This window comes from Heloderma suspectum, chromosome 5, assembly GCF_057233095.1.
Source record: "Heloderma suspectum isolate Gila_16-S chromosome 5, 16-S_ref, whole genome shotgun sequence".
Classification (NCBI taxonomy): domain Eukaryota; kingdom Metazoa; phylum Chordata; class Lepidosauria; order Squamata; family Helodermatidae; genus Heloderma; species Heloderma suspectum.
Window position 1 is genome coordinate 164084971 of NC_139462.1, and position 19825 is coordinate 164104795.

Below are 19825 nucleotides of genomic sequence, written 5' to 3' on the forward strand. Positions count from 1 at the left end.
GGGCACTTGCTGAGGGCCCACAGTCCAGCAGGAAGGCACTGGACTTGCTCCTCCTCTTCATCATTGCAACCTGCTTGTTCACTCTGTCTATCACTCAGATACCCTGCTTGCTCCCTGGCTCTCTGCCTGTCAAGTTGGCAAGTGATAGCAATGATGAGAAAGAGGATGAGGAGCTGGTGACAAAGGCAGTGAGAAGGTCGACTCTCACTGAGGGAAGGGGCCCATGGAGGTTGTCTTGCCAAAGGGCCCTCCGAAACCTGGAGCCAGCACTGCTACTTGGCCACATTTTTTTTGGATCACAACAAATCTCAGATTATTGAGGAGCAACTAAAGAGAGTGGGCCTGAAATATCCTAGCCACTGAATTGCTGGTGAAGATCTCCTAGGAGACAGGGAGGTAGTGAGCTTTTTAGGGCTCTCTCTCTCTCTCTCTCTCATTTGGCAGGACTTTGAGTTATTTATTAAGGCATTTGTCACATTGTGATGGCCTACATCTTTTACTGGAATTCAGAGGGTCCATTTCACATCTATCCAGGAATGGTATGGGAGCCACCTTTCCATGGTTCTTTCCATATTGCTCCAGGACAAAACAGGCCTGATTTTTCCTTCTTTGAAAAAAAGAAGACAAAAAGCAAGCAATGGCTTGCCATCAAAATTCAGTAGTATGGTGGTAGGGCAGCTGGAAAGGGCCAGTTTTAAAGAAAAATGCCCCCTTTCTTGCTGCCATGGTGCTGAGTTTCACCTGCAGTTCAGCAGAGCAGCTGCTCAGAGGGGGCAGGGGTGTGGACTTTGGTGGGTTCCAGGTCAGGGAAATTGGCTTCCAGACCCCAGGATGTTGGCCACCCCTGGTGTAGTAGATCTGGTTAAGTGTTTGCCTGGAACTGTATCTTTAAAAAGAAAAAGGAAGTTCCCTTTCAGTATATTATGGTTTGAAACCAAAGCGACCACAGTTCCGCATGCTGATTAACATGGTGTTAATCTTTCTAAAATGCCTTTTGATGGAAAGGGCCTCACTGGCTTTTGTCCCAATACCAAACTGGATTAGCAAAAGGCTTCTCTCCTTCACTAAAGAGATTTTGAAATGTAGATAAGCAACCGACATGCCAGAAGGTACATTAAACTTTAGCCTGCTATGGATTATGTGGCTAAAGGCATCAAGTTGATTGTACAGAATTTTCAGCAATATGACTATTAGAGAGCATTTAAAAGCCATTTGAATAGCAATGGAAAGACATTGAGAACATAATATCCTTTAACAGTGGATACTGGATGGTGTAACAAATGTCAACGCTTGTCTTAATCTTGGCTCTGCTTTTCTAAGTAATTTGGATGGTGTCATCCTCATAATCAAGTGTAATGCACTTAGATTGAGTTAAAACAGCTTTTGGTTTATTGCCACAAGTGGACCATTTTAGAGTGACATCATTGAAAGACATTTAAAGGAGAGAAAAATGTATGAAGGAATGGACTCCATTGCCCTCTTTAATTGATTAATTAATTAATTGAGTATTTTTTAAAAACACCTTGGTCATGCTCTCTCCAAAATCCAGTTGTTGCATGGACAGTAAAGATGGAAAAGGGTAACATACAGTGTTTGAAAATTATCCACTTTCAGCACCATTCATGATGGGCTCTGAAGTTTATGGGGTTTGATTTCTGTGTGCAGTGAATAGGGATGGCCAAATCTGGCACAGTTTCTCTCCATTTCTCATTTTCCCAATCTTAAATTTGGTTTGTCCCAATTTGGGTTTGTCCGGTTTGCATGAAAATTCATACACATTGTTGTGTGAATTTCTCCTAATGCATACATTTTTGTACGCAATTTGCCTAATGTACAGATTCTTTGCAAGCAGTTTTCCTAATATAATGCATTTTTAATGTCATTTTCACTAATCGATGCATTTTTGCATACACTTTCCCCTCATATATGCATTTTGGTCCCCTTGGTGGACACTCTGTGCCGGGGACTGAACAGGGAGAATGTGTCCCTGATGGCTTTGCTGGACCTGTCAGCGACTTTCAGTACCATCAGCCATAGTGTCCTTCTGAGGTGTCTGTCTGAGATGGGACTGGGAGGCACTTTTATAGGGTGGCTCTGGTCCTTTTTGGAGAGGCGATCTCAGAAGGTGGTTCTGGGGGATTCTTGCTTGAGAGCATAGCCGCTGGCCTGTGGTGTCCCTCAGGGTTCCATCTTATCTTGCATGCTGTTTAAGACATACAGAAGACTGCTGGGAGAGATTGTCCAGGGTTTGGGGGTTCGGTTCACCAGTAAGTTGATGACACCCAAGTCTGTCTCTCCTTTCCACCCAAATCCAAGGAAGCTGCTCTAGTTCTAAATCAGTGTCAGCAGTGGACTGGATGAGGGCAAACAAACTGAAGCTTAAGCGAGACAAGATAGCGGTGCGCCTGTCTTGTCAAAAGGGAGATCAGAGAATAGGGATTCAACCTGTGCTGGATGGGGTTGCACTCACAGTCTGGATGTACCTCTGAACTTGGTCTTGATTGAACCTGGATGCCCAGGTTTCAGTGGTGGCCAGGAGTGCATTTGCGCAGATGAGGCTGCCAATTGCGCCCACTCCTAGAGACATCTGATCTGGCCTTGGTCAGACATGCCTATTTACATGCCATTTGGACTACTGTAATGTGCCCTACATGGGGCTGCCTTCGAAAACTGGCAGACACTTCAGCTGGTCCAGAATGCTGTGGCCAGCTTGTTGACCTGGGCTGGTTATATGGGGCATGTGACTCCTTTGTTACAACAGCTTCACTGGCTAAGGTCTGTTTCTGGGCAGAATTCAAAGTGATGATTATGACCTATAAAGCCCTATATAGCTTGGACCAGGCTGTCTTCTCCAATATAAGCCTGCCTAGTTCTTAAGATCTTCAGGAGAGGTCCTTCTTTCAAGACTGCCACCTTCAGAAGCACATTTGGTGCCAACATGCAACAGGGCCTGCTCAGAGACCACTCCTTGGCTGTGGAACTCCCTGCCGAGGGAGGCTAAGTTCTCTCTCTCTCTCTCTGTCTCCCTGCTGTCCTTCCTCTGGCAGACAAATACCTTTTTGTTTAAGTGGGCTTTTGGTTGTAAACAGGTATGTTTGGTTGGATGCTGTTTTACTTTGTTGTTGTTTATTCGCTGAGTCGCTTCCAACTCTTCGTGACTTCATGGACCAGCCCACGCCAGAGCTTCCTGTCAGCTGTCGCCACCCCCAGCTCCCCCAAGGTCAAGTCCATCACCTCCAGAATATCATCCATCCATCTTGCCCTTGGTCGGCCCCTCTTCCTTTGGCCTTCCACTTTCCCTAGTATCAGCATCTTCTCCAGGGTATCCTGTCTTCTCATTATGTGGCCAAAGTACTTCAGTTTTGCCTTTAATATCCTTCCCTCAAATGAGCAGTCTGGCTTTATTTCCTGGAGTATGGACTGGTTTGATCTTCTTGCAGTCCAAGGCACTCTCAGAATTTTATTCTTATTTTTATCAGGTCTTATTTGTGATTGTAAGCTGCCTGGAGTGCCATTTTTCTTGTAGAAAGGTGGGGTACAAATCAAATGAACGAAGAAATAACGTTTGTAACTTTTTTCTTGGAGAGCTCCATTGCAAAATTCAGAGAAGTGCAAATTTTGAAGGATAACTGGATTTTGGTTCATGTATTGGTTCGAAAGTACAAAATTGGATAAATTTGCATTAAATGCAAACCAAATGAATGTGGCCTTCACCACTAGCAGTAAGCAGACCAGTGTTAACAGATGGTCAGTATGGGCAGCTGCTGAAACCCCAGCACCCTGGTAGGACCCCAAGTGTTGATGCCTCCCCTGGGTCCCCACAGTAGTAGCTAGGTTGGCAAGCTGTCATTGAAAATATCCAACAATGCCCTGGGGCAATGCTACATTGGGGGCATTATGGGAAATTTAAAATTGCAGCCTGCTGGCCCAGCTGCTGCCACCAGATAAACTCATGGCTGGCAGCCCAGCAACATCAGGTGTGGCACCAGAAGTCTGTTTGCCGCAGGGTCCCTTAAGCCTGGAGCTGGTCCTGGCAATGGGGCAAGCAGAAAACAAATTCCAATTTGTAGCTATTTGTAAAATGTATGAGTCATTCTGTCACAGAAACAGAACCCAAAGCAACGTATACTTTGAAACACAGGAGATAAAGCAACCTTTTATTTAAAAAACAAACAAGGCATTAAAGGCAGCAGCTCAGCTGTCGATAGAGGTTGAAAACTGATCTGCCCACAAGGTAACAGTAATGAGATAATCTTTGGAAAATATCAAGCATTTAATTCTTCACCAGTGTTCTGCATGGGGGTGGAGGGAATTCAGAAAAATCTGGAAGATGCAGTGGAGCAATCTTCCAAAAGCTGGAAGAAATAGGAAATGCACATCAATATGTTTATTATTATTATTATTATTATTATTATTATTACTACTACTACTACTACTATTACTATTATTTCTGATGACGCAGTGGCCTGACTTACATTGTCAATTGTTTGGAAACATAGGAACACGGAAAGCCACTTTAAACTGAGCCAGACCATTGGTCCATCTAGCCCAGCATTGTCAACACTGACTGGCAGCGGCTCTCCAGGGCTTCAGGCAGGAGTTTTTCCAGCCCTCCTTGGAGATGCCAGGGATTGAACCTGGCACCTTCTGCATGCAAAACAAGTACTCTACCCACTGAGCTACAGCCCCTCCTGCTGAGCCACAGCCCCCGTGTGTGTGTGTGTGTGTGTGTGTGTGGGAGAGAGAGAGAGAGAAACATGTTAATCCCTGTGGCAAGTATAAGATCTAGAGCAGCGAAATCCACAATCCTATGCATGTTTAGATAGGAAAAAAGTCCTACAACTCCAAGCTGCATGCCGCAGCCAGCTATGCTGGCTGAGGCATGTTGGGAGTTGTAGGACTTTGTCCATCAGCCTAAGGGATGGGAACTTCAGCCCTGTAACAACAGATGAGGTTTACACCTTTATTGCTTTGGATCCTTCCTTGCCCCTACAATGCAGTTTGGGAAGGTTTCCCTCTAGGTAATTTATATAGACATGTAATTTATATAGACAACAATTACGGATGTTACAGCACTGACATTCTTTTAATGAGTGGCTGTGATTCAAAAGGGATTGCAAATGTCCAAAGCTGCCAGGTACAGAGGAGGTTAGGGCTGGGATTCCTTAATGGGCACCCTGTGGAGAACGAGACCAGGGCCATGGAGTAGTCAGGCCAGGGTAGCACAGGCCTTTGGAGACCGAGATAAGCCCTGTAACGGAGGCCCATGCCAATAACGCCCATGCCAATAATGTGGCCATGTTCCCCGAGTTGAGTAGGCTGGCTGGAGACAAACAGAAGGGATGCTCCCACCCCTCCCAAGGGGGTTCAGTGACTATCTGAGCAGCACTCCAAACTACTGACAGGGGAGAAATGTGTTCAGTTCACATTTTAATGAGGTCCCCATGTTTAATGCAAACTTACCCGATTTCGCAAACTTGCCTGATTTCTTACTATGCCAACCGAAGTTCAGTTATCCTTTAAAATTCACTTCTCCAAATTTAGTAGTGGAATTCTCCAATCAAAAAATACTTACATGAATGCATATATTATGGGAAATAGCATTAAAATGCATTATATTAGAAAACTTGCATGCAAAAAAATTGACGTATTAGGCAAAATGCATACAAAAATGCATGCGTTAAATGTGCACAAAAATGCTTATGAATTTTCATGCAGACTTTGAAAAAAATATCAACGTTTGGGTTGAACTGAACTTAAGAGTGGAAAACTGAGAAATTGAAATTGACACATTTGTCCATCCTTAAACATATGGAAGTCCAGTTCAAGGCCTCAGGGCTGACTAGTTGATGGCTACTACTCAGCAGTGCTTGTTTACTCTTCAGGTATCCATGTATTCTTACCACAGTGTTCCAGTACCTCTCCCAGAACTGAGTTGGTCCCCCATGACTCTTCACAATGGCTCTGAATTGATTCATGGTTGAGTTTGGTTCTGCCTCGGGCATAACATACCCCCTGCCTCAAGGCTGGCCTGTTTCTGCCATATTAACAGCTGAACGTACAAAGATGTATCTTTCTCAGTGTCTGTTACTGAAAGTGTTAGCTGGCAAGAAAAAGTAATAAAAGTTTAACAGTTTAATTACTTTTTGTTGTTGTCCCTAGTTTTTCACTTTTGTGTGGATAAGTCCATTTTTGCCTCATCTGCTCAGCTGCATTATCTGATTTCTACTGATGAGGGGGAAAAGACAGTCCTATGAAGAAATAATAGGGAGAAGCTATTAGAAGCAATGGTTCTCTGTTATTAATAACAAGTGTAAAAGGATTGGATGGGGGGGGATAAAAGGATGTTTGAAGTCCAAATGCCTTTTTTGTATTGCAGTTCCCCCCCCGGCCCCCCTGCATTTAGCAATGTGATATCTCTGATGGGATCTCCTGCATTAGGGCTTCTCTCTATTTGAAGCTAGATAGCACAATTTTGTCTGTGTTAATTATTCTGTCATTCCCCGGGGTTTTTATTCGGGATGACTGGCAAGAAGATACTGAATGGAACAATGTGCTGCACAGATTCTATCCAAGAAGGCTCTTCTTCCTACTTTTGTCAGCCTTCCACGACTTTTGTTCCTTTCCAGTCAGGCCAATATATTTGTCTGCTTCCCTTATTTCAGCCAATGTCAGACTTGTAAAATAATCCCATTTTTTGAAGCCAATAGCCGAAAACATAGATCATGTCAAATGACATTGTTGGTAGTGGTGTGAGGGTGTGTCAGAAGTACCCTGTCAGAATCCTTACAAGAAAAGGTTTTGGGGACTTTGGGTGTCCAGATGAAGCATTTATTGGGCAATTGCCCTGCCTCATTCATAGAATTTTATGAGGGGTCCAACCAGTGTTGTCTTCCACTTGAAACCCTCTTGTGTTTTCCCACCACTTCTTCTGACTTCTTTCTTTCCACACAAAAAATCTGTTAAGGAGGAAAAGGTGGAATAGCTGCACAATATCTAAACCCCTAAATGGTTTGGGACCACATTATCTGACCATCTACACCAGTATGAGCCTGCCCAAGCATTAAGATCATCGTCACAGGCCCTATTCTGTGGCCCACCAGCAAGAGCCATTACACTGGTGGTTACGGGTTTGCTCAGTGGTGGCCTCACACTTTTGAAACTCTCTCTCTCCAGGGCAATACTATGGGCTCATCACCGCTGGCTGTTTAAAAAGACCTGAAGACATATTTATTCCATGCTAGATTTGGTCCTTAAAAATCATTAGCTGCTGCTGCTGCTGCTGCTGCTGCTGGTGGTGGTGGCATGCATGTGTATTTGTATATTTGAATAAATAAAATAGATAGATGATAGATGATAGATAGATAGATAGATAGATAGATAGATAGATAGATAGATAGATAGATGTTAGCTGTACTAAATAACTGCACTAGCACTTGTCCATCTGGAAGCACCCTGTGTTTTCCAAATGAATAGAAGCTTGTGAGGGGGAAGGGTTAAAAAAAAATGTTTTCATGCTACAGTGGATGGGTCCCAAACCTATTTTAACCCTCCCCCTCCCCCATTTTTTTTTTACAATATCAGTCTATTATTTGGGCCCAACAGAAGTCCTAGCTGTAAATAAAGATATTGGACCCCATAACATTACTAGAAGAGAAAGCAGAACAGAAACAATAACAACAAATGCCTAGGGGTCAAGAAAATAATGGAAGGGGTCCAACATGCCCCAATAGCCTTATTGGGGGTTTTCCCTCCAAAAGAAAACAAGAAGTCAGTGTGGCCAATTTGCATTATGAGTGAGTTAACTCCTGTGTTAATATAAAGCCAACATACAAAAGAATTAACCCCCTAGCACAGGAATAGGCAATCGTTTAGGCCTGTGGGCACATTTAGCAAATTGTTGTGAGTACCACCACAAAATGTCTGCCATGGGAGGTGTAGATAGTCACAAAGGTGAAGTAACCTCCCCAAATGAATATGTACAAAGCAGAGGTGGGGGTCTGCATCCTAACACAGTAAATGACTCATTTGAATCCACAGTTTTCAGCACCAACAGAAACCTATTTAAGGAAGGGAAACTCTTTTTCTCTCTCCTGCTCCTCTGCCAGACAACTCACTCCCCACCCACCCCCATTTCTTTTCCTCTCTCACTGTGGATCACCACCCATAGATGCTAGCTCTCTCTTTCTCGCACACATCCATCCATCCATCCATCCATCCAATCTCTCTCTCTCTCTCTTTCTCATCTTCTTTTCCTAAGAATGTCTCTGAGCCCCATAACGTAGCCCAGAGGCATTCATGGGAAATAAAGATGGAAGCAGCTGGAGGCACCTTGGCAAGAAGTGTCTGGGGGCATATTGGTGCCTGTGGGCTCCATGTTGCCCACCCCTGCACAAGGGTGAAATTTACTCCTGGACTCCGATGGATTCTTGCAGTCCCCTGCAATATGTGTTGTTGTTTTGTACATATGGTCCCTCCTCTAAAAGGGCAAGGCCCTGCTGGCTCCCAACATGGAGGAAGGTGGGATTTGAGCCATAGCCATAAAGATGCAAGGTGAGGGCAGCCACAGCAACAAAACCACAGCATCTAGTGATGTGTCTCTAACCATATGTTATGTTTACACACACACACACACACACACACACACACACACACATATATATATATATATATATATATGTATATTTATATAATACTTCTTAAAATTTAACATGGCACTTCATGGGCATTCTCTGAATAATCTGCTATTGTTCTTCCCTTATTGCAGATAAGGGTGGGACAGAAATTTTAATGAATACGTGAACAAAATGAGGCGGATTCTGAGGGATAATGGGTCTCCCAAGGCCACCTGGTAGGTTCATGGCTCATATTTGGAACCACGCACTTTCCAGCTTTACACTCTTAGCCCCTACATTGTACCTCTAATTTGTATAGTCATATATATAGTATATAGCAGAATTCTTAAGACCTGGTAAGATGTAATGTAGTGTTAGGTGGCCCTTGATTAATAAAATACCTTTAGGGAGCACACCCCTGCACATTTACCTGCGAGTAGGCCTCATTGAACACAGCGGGGCTTACGCTTAATTCTCAGGATTGCACTGTTAATTTTCAGTGGAAGTTTCACTTATTGAAAATGCTTGTTTGAGATTAGCTTTTGCCAAATAGATTTTCAAATAGATTTTCATGCACACTAGTGCCTAAACCTTCAGCTCTTCCTTTGATGGTTTGGTTTTCTTAAGGCAGCTGCCAGTTCTCCGGATATTAAAGGCTGAGTGTTTGACCGGAGCTATTAAGGAGTTTTCTCTTCAAGTATAGAACCTTCTTTACTTCAAAATACCTCTAGATTGCATTGAGTTGAGGGGTTTTTCGAAGGTGTCAAATGGCTGTCAGCAGCCCAGCCCAATGTCCAACTGCCATTCATCCACGTGGACTTGGAATATCTAACACCTTGAGTTTCCCTTGAATTGTACCCCACCCGCTAGCCCTTATTAAATGATGGCATGTGCATATTCAGGTTATCCCACATCTTAAGTATGAAGCACTATATGATATTATGGAAAATGAAGAAAAATTCGAGACGGAGCTAATCGGCTTGTTATTATGGGAACTTAATGCCTACTTTATGGAATCCATACAATACTTTTATCATATTATAGGAAGAAAATGGTAATTTCTCAGACAATTGATGGCAAATGCTGAAGTTCTGTCATAGGCAAGAACTAACTGACCTTTCAAGTTTCCTTTTTTCTCCTCGTCTTCTTGAGAAACTATATGTATTTCTGTTTGCTAATCATTCACTTCTTCAAACAAATTAGGTACTTGATAACTAGAGATGAAAACCATGTTCCCACCACCTTTACCATCCTTGCACTGCTTCTCTGGTTCATTAAACAGAAACTCTTTGATTGGCAGCAAATCCTGTGTATCTAAGGACCAAAAATAAATGGAGGTTTTCCCCTTCTTTGTTTATACTCCCCTACTTCCCCAGGGGTGGGGGTGGAATTTCAGTAAAATGGGTTGAGGGAGGGGTTTAATTCTTCACTTCCAGAGCATGCGGGTCCCAGTCTAAATTGGGACCATGTGCAGTTATACTAGAGTACAGTATCAGCTACAATTAGCAGAATGTGTAGTTTGGCACTAACTGAACCCAATGAATGGGATAAGGACACGTGGGCGTAACAAAGGTACTGGGCATAGGCCCTAGAAAAGGGGAGGACAACACATGGCCCACAGGCCATATGCGACCCCCCCATCCTTTCTTGGACCCCCCCCCACTGCTTCCACTCATGAATTTGCCATAGAAATTCAGCAGCACATCAACCAAAAAAGGCCAATTGCCCTTTTAATTTCATTTATTATATTTCTATACCGCCCCATTACCAAAGCTCTCTGGGCAGTTCACAAAAATTAAAAATACATTAAAATACATTATATAAAATATTAAACCATTCCCGTAAAGAAATAGAACGAATAGCACACAACAACAACAATTTATATCCAAAACAATCAGCCAGAGACAATCAAAGAGATTCTTTATATGTCAAATGCCTGAGAGAAGAGGGTAGTTTTAACGAGGTGCTGAAAAGATGACAATGTTGGTGCCAGGTGAACCTTGTCAAGGAGCTTATTCCATAAATGGGGGGCTACCAAGGACGAGGCTTCTCCCTTGTTGCTACCCTCCCTCAGGGGAGGCTCCCAGAGGAGGGCCTTAGATGCAGAGTGTAGTATACGGGTTGGTTCATGCTGGGAGAGGCATTCCATCAGGTACCGTGGTCCCAAGTCATGTAAGTCTTTATACATCAAAACCAGCACTTTGAATTTGGCTTGGAAGCATATAGGCAGCCAGTGCAAGCAGGACAGAATCGGTCATATATGTTCAGATTTTCTGGTCCCCATTATGGATCTGGCTGTCACATTTTGCACAAGCTACAGCTTCTGAACTGTCTTCAAAGGCAGCCCCATGTAGAGCGCATTGCAGTAATCTAACTTAGAGCTTACCAGAGCATACACAACTGAAGCCAGCTTATTCCTGTCCAGATAGGGACATAGCTGGGCCACTAACTGAAGTTGGCAGAAGGCACTCTGTGCCACTGAGGCTACTTGAGCCTCAAGTGACAAAAATGCCTGTTTGTTTTAAGGGAAAACAAGCTATGGTTTGCAGCCAAAATTTGGCGCCAAGGAAATCAGTGCTGAAGTGCCATTGTGCGGCTGAATTTCAGAAGCAAATTCAGTGGTGGGGGGCAGGGGTGGGGGGCAGGGGTGGGGGGCAGCACCCAGTGGGTTCCAGGAGGGAATTGGCCCCTGGGCACCAGATTTTGCCCACTCCTAGCCTAGAGTAAGGTGAATATAAGCAGTGCTCAACTCTGGCTGGCATCCATGTTTCCACCAGTATTGGTGGTGGTTGACAAGCTGGACAAATGTCACATTTCTGTGTCCTCCTCCAAAGCTGGATGATAATGGTGGTGGTGGGGTCATTCTGTATCTAAGGTAGAACCTTAGATACAGAATAATATGCAGAATTGACAGCAGGACGTCATTTCAAGATCTAAACCAATGGGATGTTCTTCATGCCAAACTATGGGCTTCATCTTAATGCTTTCATTTCCTGCAGAGAAAGTTGAAGGGAATCGTGGTCCATTGCTTCATACGTTACATAATACTCCTCTATCATTTTTAATGCCTCAGTGACATAATTAATTTACCACTTAGATTATACCATTGAAAGTGAATTAATAAAGCTTTCATTACGAGCATGTCATTAGCAGATAGATTTCTTAAACCAACAGCCGTATTGGATCTCTATCAATTGACATGATTCATAAACCCATCCCCGCGAATGAGTATTAGTAATGCTTTGGTTACCCAAGTGTATACATTTGGAGATCTTTAGCAGCGTTAAATGCCTTACTGGATTGCTATTTATAGGTAATTCATTGAACTGCAAATTACATGAACAATGTAATGAGGTTTCCCCACTTTTAACACACCAATATCTAAAGATCATGATCATAATAACATCACTATATTAAGTGAAAATGAAAACTCTTTATCTCCAGAGACCTGGGACTGTGATGGCAATACTTTGATTCTGTCGCAGTTGCTTGCTTGAGCACAATAGAAACTCTAACATAATTAAACACTTGTGGAACACAACTCCCGAAAATTGGTCTTCCATATATGCAGTATACATCTTCTTGTATGTCTGGGGACACATGAATCTGAAACAGTGCGATCTATGTGCTGTGATTTGAGTGTTGCACTATTACCAGGAAGCAGAGAGCAAGAATGATCTAGAACCTTCTGGAAGACATTCTGGAGTACTCCACAGATACTTTTTCCAGGTGTTTTCCAGAAGTCTGGGTAGCCAACTCACTCCCAATCACCACTACAGTGGTAACACCTGGCATCTGAAGGCAAATGATAAGGGCCCACTCTTGATACCTGCCCTGGGTGGTGGGGGTCTTAAAAAATGCTGGCCCTGCAGCACCAGGCATCTGGATCGAGCCACCATTTTAATTTCCCACAATATTTCTTATCTAGCATCAATCTGGGGGTACTGTAAGAAATTTAAACTATACCGAGACTCAGCTGCCCAGCATTACTGAGCTCACAGCCACTGCTGTCAGGTAAGCATCAAAATGATTTTATTTTTATTTCAATAGTGCTCACACAGAAGAATTTTCAAGGTGCCCCAAATATTTACAGCAAGCTTGTTAGCTCCTAGCCATCAACATTCAAGAGATGGTAAAAATGAAAGAGTGTAAATAAGTGGGCTGTAACTTTTAGAGGAGAGTATGTTCTTTGCATGTATCAGGCCCCAGTTCAGGCCTCAGCAATCTGTGAAGAAAATGGAGGTAATCTGCCATGCTGATAAACATATTAGTCAGTCAGTAGAAATGGCTATTGAGTGAAGGACATGGGTATATTATTAGTAGAGCTGTACTCAAATGATCTCTCAAAATTCTCCACCCGTCTTGTGGGGAGAGAAATTGTGGGGACAATTTCCAGGGGAGGAGAAATTCTCCATAGTTTCTCACAGGTAGGACTCACCATTGGCAGGGGTTCTAGCACAGCTTCTCCCTTATTTCCTAAGAGTTATTTTTTTTTGGGGGGGGGGAGTCTGTGTTGCCACTGCAACACAACAGTGTCAATTGTGTTTGTAGGCTGAGCCCCATTTTGTACCCACACAATGTAGATGTGACGGGGGGCAGTCTTGTGTCAAGCTCCAAGGAAGAAGTGGAGTTAGTGTTGTGCCGGAATTTGTACTCTGATGTCTTTAATGTTTTCTTCCCCCATGAAAGAGGTGCCCATTGTTCTTTCTCATTCTCAGGGAGTTAACATTCCTTTTTGTGGTTTTTTTGTGCATGGCTAATCACTGTTAGGTGGCTGAGGGTGTTCTGTGTGTGTGTGTGTTCTTTCTGTTATACATCTCTCCATTGCTCTGAAGCCTCCCAGGCTGCCTGCAATTCATGATCTGAAAGTGCCGTATGGGAGCAATTACCTCATGATGTCTTCCCCTGGGCTTTAATTGAAGTGTGGAAAGCCAAGGAGGCTACAGGCTGCTAGAGAGATGATTGTAGAATGAAAAACAAGACACTTATGCGCACTCCTTGGCCACCTCCTAAGGAAGGTAAGCACAAGAAAACCAACCCATGAGAATTTCTTTGAAATTTTTCACCATTGATTCTTTTTTCTGAAAGCAATTTGGTAAAAAAAAATGTGGGAGAGATTTTTGGCACAGCACTAATTATTAACATTAAAAGGAGAGAAGTACATTAATTGAATGATGGGAGGGGGAAGTGTGAAGCATAGAACTCCAATTTCTAATGTATTCCTTTTCATACCTATCCTTCTCAATAGAAATGAATGATCTCAAAATTTTGTCCAGTTTCTTTAATATAAAATTTCTCCAGTTTTCTTAATATAAAGACTGTCTCTTTTCTCATTGTTTCCAATGCCAAAGGAGCCTGTGTTCCTCTCCCAAGATGGAGACATTTCTGAGCAAACAACAGGATTTTTTATTTTAAAAAATGGAGAATCAAAAACATTCCTTTCTTCCTCCCAGTAGTCCTAGGGACAGCTCCAGCAACTGCAGGTGAAACCTGAAACCATCATATTACCAGCTAGCGTCTTATTTGAATGTCTCACACCCTTCCTCCTCCTTTCCATCTCAAGATTGAGATCATAGAGACACCATGACCAACAATAAGCCAGTTTGGATTTTTTTCCCCCTTCCCATTTCCCTCCACCCACCCCCCAGCCTGCTTTTTGTAACATCTTGCCTGAAGTAGAGGTCTGGAGATCTCAAAAGCTTGCAATTTTTTGGCCTAATAAAAAGTATTACGCTGATACAGATTTTGGAAGTTTGTTTATGGACAAGATGGCTACCTTTTGCTTTTTAATGGAGAGTCACATTTCTTGCAGGAACTGGATCAGTCTCTGGAATTCTGGACTGCTCTGAAGCAGTGCATTTGAATATACTTGAAAAGCCCTTTTCTCGAGACCACTTGTAATGATCATGTTCAAGCAGCAGCTCAGAGAAAGTTAAGGTATTTTCAGCAGAAAAGAAGCGATCAGACAGACTGCAGTGTGGAATTAATCTCTGTGTGTATGGGAAGGAGATAATTCTAGAAATTATGCACGGTTATTTGTATGGATGGGAAAGAAATTATTTTGGTTTGCACTGTAATGCAAACTTCCCTAATTCGCACTTCTGAACCAATATGCAAAGTATATTGGCCTTTGGCTTGCAAATAAATGACTGAACTGGAATATGCAAACTGAAACGCAGTTATCCTTTGAAACTCGCACTTCCCCAAATTTTGCAATAGTGTTCTCCAATCAAAAACTGTGTACTAAAATTCATATATTAGGGGAAGCGCACCCAGAAATGCATATATTGGTGAAAATAACATTCAGAAATGCATTCTATTATTAAAATCACTTGCAAAAATGTGTATATTAGGCATAATTGCATATAAAAATGCATGTATTCATAGAAATATGCACAAAAATGCATGCAAATGTTCATGCCAAATTTAACCAAACAAAATTTGCAAAGTTCTGGGTGAACCAAACTTAATTGGGAAAATGAGAAATGAAGGAAAACCAAAATTGACAGATTCAGCCATCCCTAGTCATTTGATATACACAAGTCTTCCCCAACCTGGTGCCCTCCAGAGGTGTTGGACTACAACTCCCACCAACCCCTGCCAGTCATGGGTAGGCAGCAGGAAGGTCCAGTAGACAAACAGGTGATAGTGCTAGGTTGGTGGGCAGGGGAAGTGTTGGAAGAAGATAGCACAGTGCTCTTACTACATTATTGGCAATTTCTTGAGTCTTGGTTGAGTCACTTGTATGTTGGAGCTGTAGATGAACACGCTACAGAGAAATGAAATGCTGAGGACAGAGGGGAACTTCAAGATTAGTTGGCCCCAGATGGATTCACACGTATCTCTGCATTCCTCACTATTTCATCACTTGATGATTTGCCAATCAGTTCTTGGATGAATGTGTGAACTGTCTTTATTGAAAATAATTGGGTGATACCCAATGTTGCATGGGTTGATTTCCTTTTGTGCTACAGGACTTCCCCTCCCTCCTCTTCCCCCTGCACCCCCTATGCACTCCCCCTCCCCCCAATCCGCTCTGGAGGATGCCACAACCCTCTGAACCAGAGTTTGAAGTCCAGGGGAGCTGCAGGGATGGAGAATATTTTCTGTCATCTGTGTCTGTTCTGCTGGCAGATGGACACTGTTGCATTTCACCCATTGTGTCTGAGGTGATGTGATAGCTCTGTCTGTTGGCTTTGATCTGTATTGGTGGTTTCATACATGCAAATCATCAGGTGATGAATGTCCATATGGGAGCTTAACATTAAACTTCAATTACCCGAAGAACTCGTCCAAGGAGCAAGATAGCCTTTCGGAATAATTGGGCTAATGCTTGCTTTCTATTCATGGTCAAGTGCCATACTGGAAAAGAGTTAACTCTGCTTGTCATTATTTTCAAACATCAGTTAATGTGAAAACAATGACTATAAAGCATGGTGACCTTTTTTGATGGCTTTTCATTTGTTGTATGGAGATGAAATGGTGTGAAAGCACACTTAATAAAAACTTACTCATGAGCTACCAAGTGAAGTGTAAATTGCTTTGCGCTTGTATCAGAATCTCATATAAGTTATTGCTGCCTGGAAAGTTCCATCTTGTTAATTTCCATTTGTCCTAAAAATAACACTGTTCTCCCCTGCCAGATGCAAGGTTTTCTTTCTTAGGCTTCCTGGATGTAATCAATATTAAGGAACGGGCAAGAAATGTTTATACGTTCAATAGAGTAAAAAGATGCTTTATGTGGGACAGGTTCAGGCCGCAATCCTAGACAAGCATACTAGGAAGTAAGCCCCACTTAATACAGTGGGACATACTTATGAGTACACATGTAAAATTGTGCTGTTGGTCACCAAATTCTAGAGTCTATTAATACCATTTTTTCTGTTGTATCTTACTACAGCTTTTCTTCAGTCAAAATCTAAAGCTTGCAGAAAGCTTCTGCCCTTGACTTTATGTTTGAGAGGTGCCTTTTGAGAGACCTCAGACCATGGAGAGTTGTGATGATTTGATTTCTCCACCTCCACAGCCTTTGCAGATGTGAAGCATTCACTGAGAGCCACAGTGTCCTTTTGGCTCTCTGATCTTCCTTCCTCAATGGGCATAGTCATGACAAAGGGCAGAAGTTAGACATTAATGAAGAACTTGGAACTTATAGCAGTTCCATTTTGGATTTCCCCTTCTCTGTTCCATAATTTGTAACAATGGATACAAGTTCACATTATGCATTGCACCACTTGTGACATCATATTCCTATTACTACATGTTACAGGAGAGAGGTCACTCGAAATGTGGTAGCCATTTTTGTTGGAAGGCCCATGTTCTTCATCGCTATGAGTTCTACCCTGAGTCCCTTTAGAAATCAGTGGGTCTCGATTTGGTTGCAACTGAGCCATTTGCCATTGCTTTTGATGGAACTTAGTTATGACTAACTTTTTCTAGATTTGTAGCATAATTCCTTTCACTGGAAGCAGTTCACACGTTCATCTCCAAGTGGTATATCAAGTGATGCACGTGCATGTGGGAATCAACACTCAATCTGGCATATTTTAAGCCTCCCAAATGTTCATATAATAACATTGTATGCGCTTATCTTATTTTATGTCTATGAATGAAGGAGTTCTGTACTTGGATGGAACTGCCTGGGAGTCAGGCTTCTTGCATTCAGCAGGGGGTTGGACTCGATGGTCTTGTAGGCCCCTTCCAACACTATGATTCTATATCAATATTTAAACCTACCACAAACCCATTTCAAGGAGTGTGTGTGTCACAAAAAGTCATTCTCATCCTGGTAGTTTGTTGTTGTTTTTTATATGTTTTTAAAGAAAATGTTTTGTTTTTAAAGTAGTTACATTAAATAGCTGTTTCATTCCCTTATTCTGCTTGGAGCGAGTGTTTTAAATTTCATTTTTCTTCCAGTTGAACGAAAAACCTTGACATAAAGTATCTCTTGATTGACAGGTTGACAGGACGGAAGTGATTCGAACTTGCATAAATCCCATCTTCTCAAAGCTTTTCACAGTGGACTTTTATTTTGAAGAAGTTCAGCGGCTACGATTTGAAGTCCATGACATCAGCAGCAATCACAATGGGCTGAAAGAAGCAGACTTTCTTGGTGGCATGGAATGCACTCTCGGACAGGTTGGAATCTCAGCCTTCTTGGGCTCTCTTTCTGCAATTGTTTACTTGGGTATCACACTAGAAAAAAACGTAGTTAATTGTGCTCTCTACATGTGATACCTGAGTGAGATGAAGGTTTGAATATGGTGGATTGTGTTTTTGAAGGGCCTTTTCCCACAACTATGTGGTGCATAGTTTTTGTATGTAGCTTCCACTCTAAAAAAAAATGGTATCTCGCACTGTTAAAAAAAAATGCAGATCTGAACATGGTACTTTTGATGTCACATCTAGTTTGATCCTTCATGAAGTCAAGCAATTCTGTTCATTTGTCCTCACATCACATAGCTGAATCTGACTGGCCACGTGGTACTTTGACATCACCACAGTCATGTTGTTCCTGATTGGCTGGCTGGGATCACAATTAATGGGTGCAATCCAACATGAATCCTACTTAAATGAGACCAATTGAAATGAATGGGCCTTAAATTAGTCATGACTAATGGAAGTCCCATTCTTTTCAATGGGTTTACTTTAAGTAGGACTTATGTTGGATTTTACCCAATGTGTATAAACAAAAAAAAGGTACCTAAAGTAGAAGGAAGGGAAACTAACTACAAACAGCCACAACAAAAATGGGGGAAAATTGTATTCTTTCAGGGGATATTTCTCACTTTTGTCCCCAAATGTATCCAATTTAAAAAAACAACGACACGAAAAACAGTGCAGCAATAATACGAGGTGGTCAGTTGGGAACTAGAAGAAGCTCACTGGAAGCATTCTCCAGAATGGAACCATACATACATACATAAATGGAAAGGCACTATGTACAGGTACAAAAGCACTTGGAATATGGGAAAACCGCTGCTGGCTGTGATAAAAAGCAGCCCACCTCCCTGCCCCCAATCTCTGGATTGGGGACCGGGAAACAGCTCGATGGGAAGAAGAGTCATCTGCTTGGTCCCTGATGTTGTGTCAAGGCTGCCAAAGGCAGCTGTCGGAGGTGAGCCAGAGGTGGAGACCCACAGAAACATGCCAGAGCCTGGAAGACCATTGTCCTCCAGGCAAGGACCCCATCCAAACAACAGGAAGTGTTTTATAACCCTTCCTGCCTAGGAGGGCCCTGTGGCTAGCCTGGCTGGCTGGAGCCAGCCAGTACAGAGTCTGAGGATATATCACTGTTAGGAAGATGCCCCTGTTTCACCAATTGTTCTGTCAATAGGAAATGGTTCTTTTTGGATATTCAGAGGCAATGAACACATCAGTGGGTGAAGGAAAGACATTTATTTAGCTAAAATAGGCTAATCAAGCAAGAAAAAGCAAGGCAATACATTCAAAGTATAAAGCATATATTCCGTCAGCACTGGGAACCCGTACCCTTACCTTAACATCCACAAATCAGATCAGAGCAGTAACAAACAGCTCCAATGACCTGGCCTGTAGCATCTGTTGACTTGTACTGTAGGGAGGTTCTGCCTTGGGCAGGTCCCAAGGAATCCTATACTGATCCCTTCCATTCTGGACATGGTCCCATGACTTACTTTATCCATCCTGCAGAGGGGAAACACTGGCCCTAATAATGGCTAGACTGCCAGCTCAGCATTCTCATTCACTCTAATCATCAAGTAATTTTGCCTTGAGGTCCTGCCAGAAGTTTATCAAAGTTCTGTTGAATGCAGCATCCACTGTTGGTTCTCTGGGAACTAACGAAAAGGCATCCAACTCCATTAATAGGCTGAAAGGGCACTCCAGACATGGCCAAGAGAACCGGTCCACCTCTAACTCCTTAAAATACAGTAGTCTTCTGCATTTCCACAACAGCCCCAGGCTGTAGTTCTGATAACTCATAACATGGTGGAGCTGCACACAGAATTTAACCACTCCTGACATCTTGAGTGGTTATAGTAGCCTTCCCCAACCTGGTGCCCCCCAGATGTTCTGGATTGGAGCTCCCATAATCCTTGACCATTAGGCATGCTGGCTGGGGATGATAGGAGTTGCAGTCCAACAGATCTGGAGGGCACCAGGTTGAGGAAGGCTGGGTTTTAAGAACTTTTCAGGTTTCTTTTGTGTGTGTTAAAGATGGCCTCGGCAAC

The 19825-nt window shown here is 42.7% G+C and overlaps 1 protein-coding gene across 12 annotated transcripts in view; it reads left to right on the forward strand.

Moving 5' to 3' along the window:
- Positions 1–19825, forward strand: part of CPNE4 (copine 4) — a 272750-nt gene that overhangs the window by 138780 nt on the left and 114145 nt on the right. For 7 of the 12 annotated variants that reach the window (XM_084858175.1, XM_084858176.1, XM_084858171.1 and 4 more), the window contains one exon: positions 17574–17753. In XM_084858175.1, the coding sequence (XP_084714301.1) occupies positions 17574–17753 (180 nt within the window). Of the gene's footprint in view, positions 1–12270; positions 12630–12827; positions 13043–13183; positions 13307–13567; positions 13634–14427; positions 14553–17573; positions 17754–19825 lie in introns of those variants that run through there. The other 5 variants (XM_084858178.1, XM_084858182.1, XM_084858181.1 and 2 more) reach the window with 5 other exon arrangements.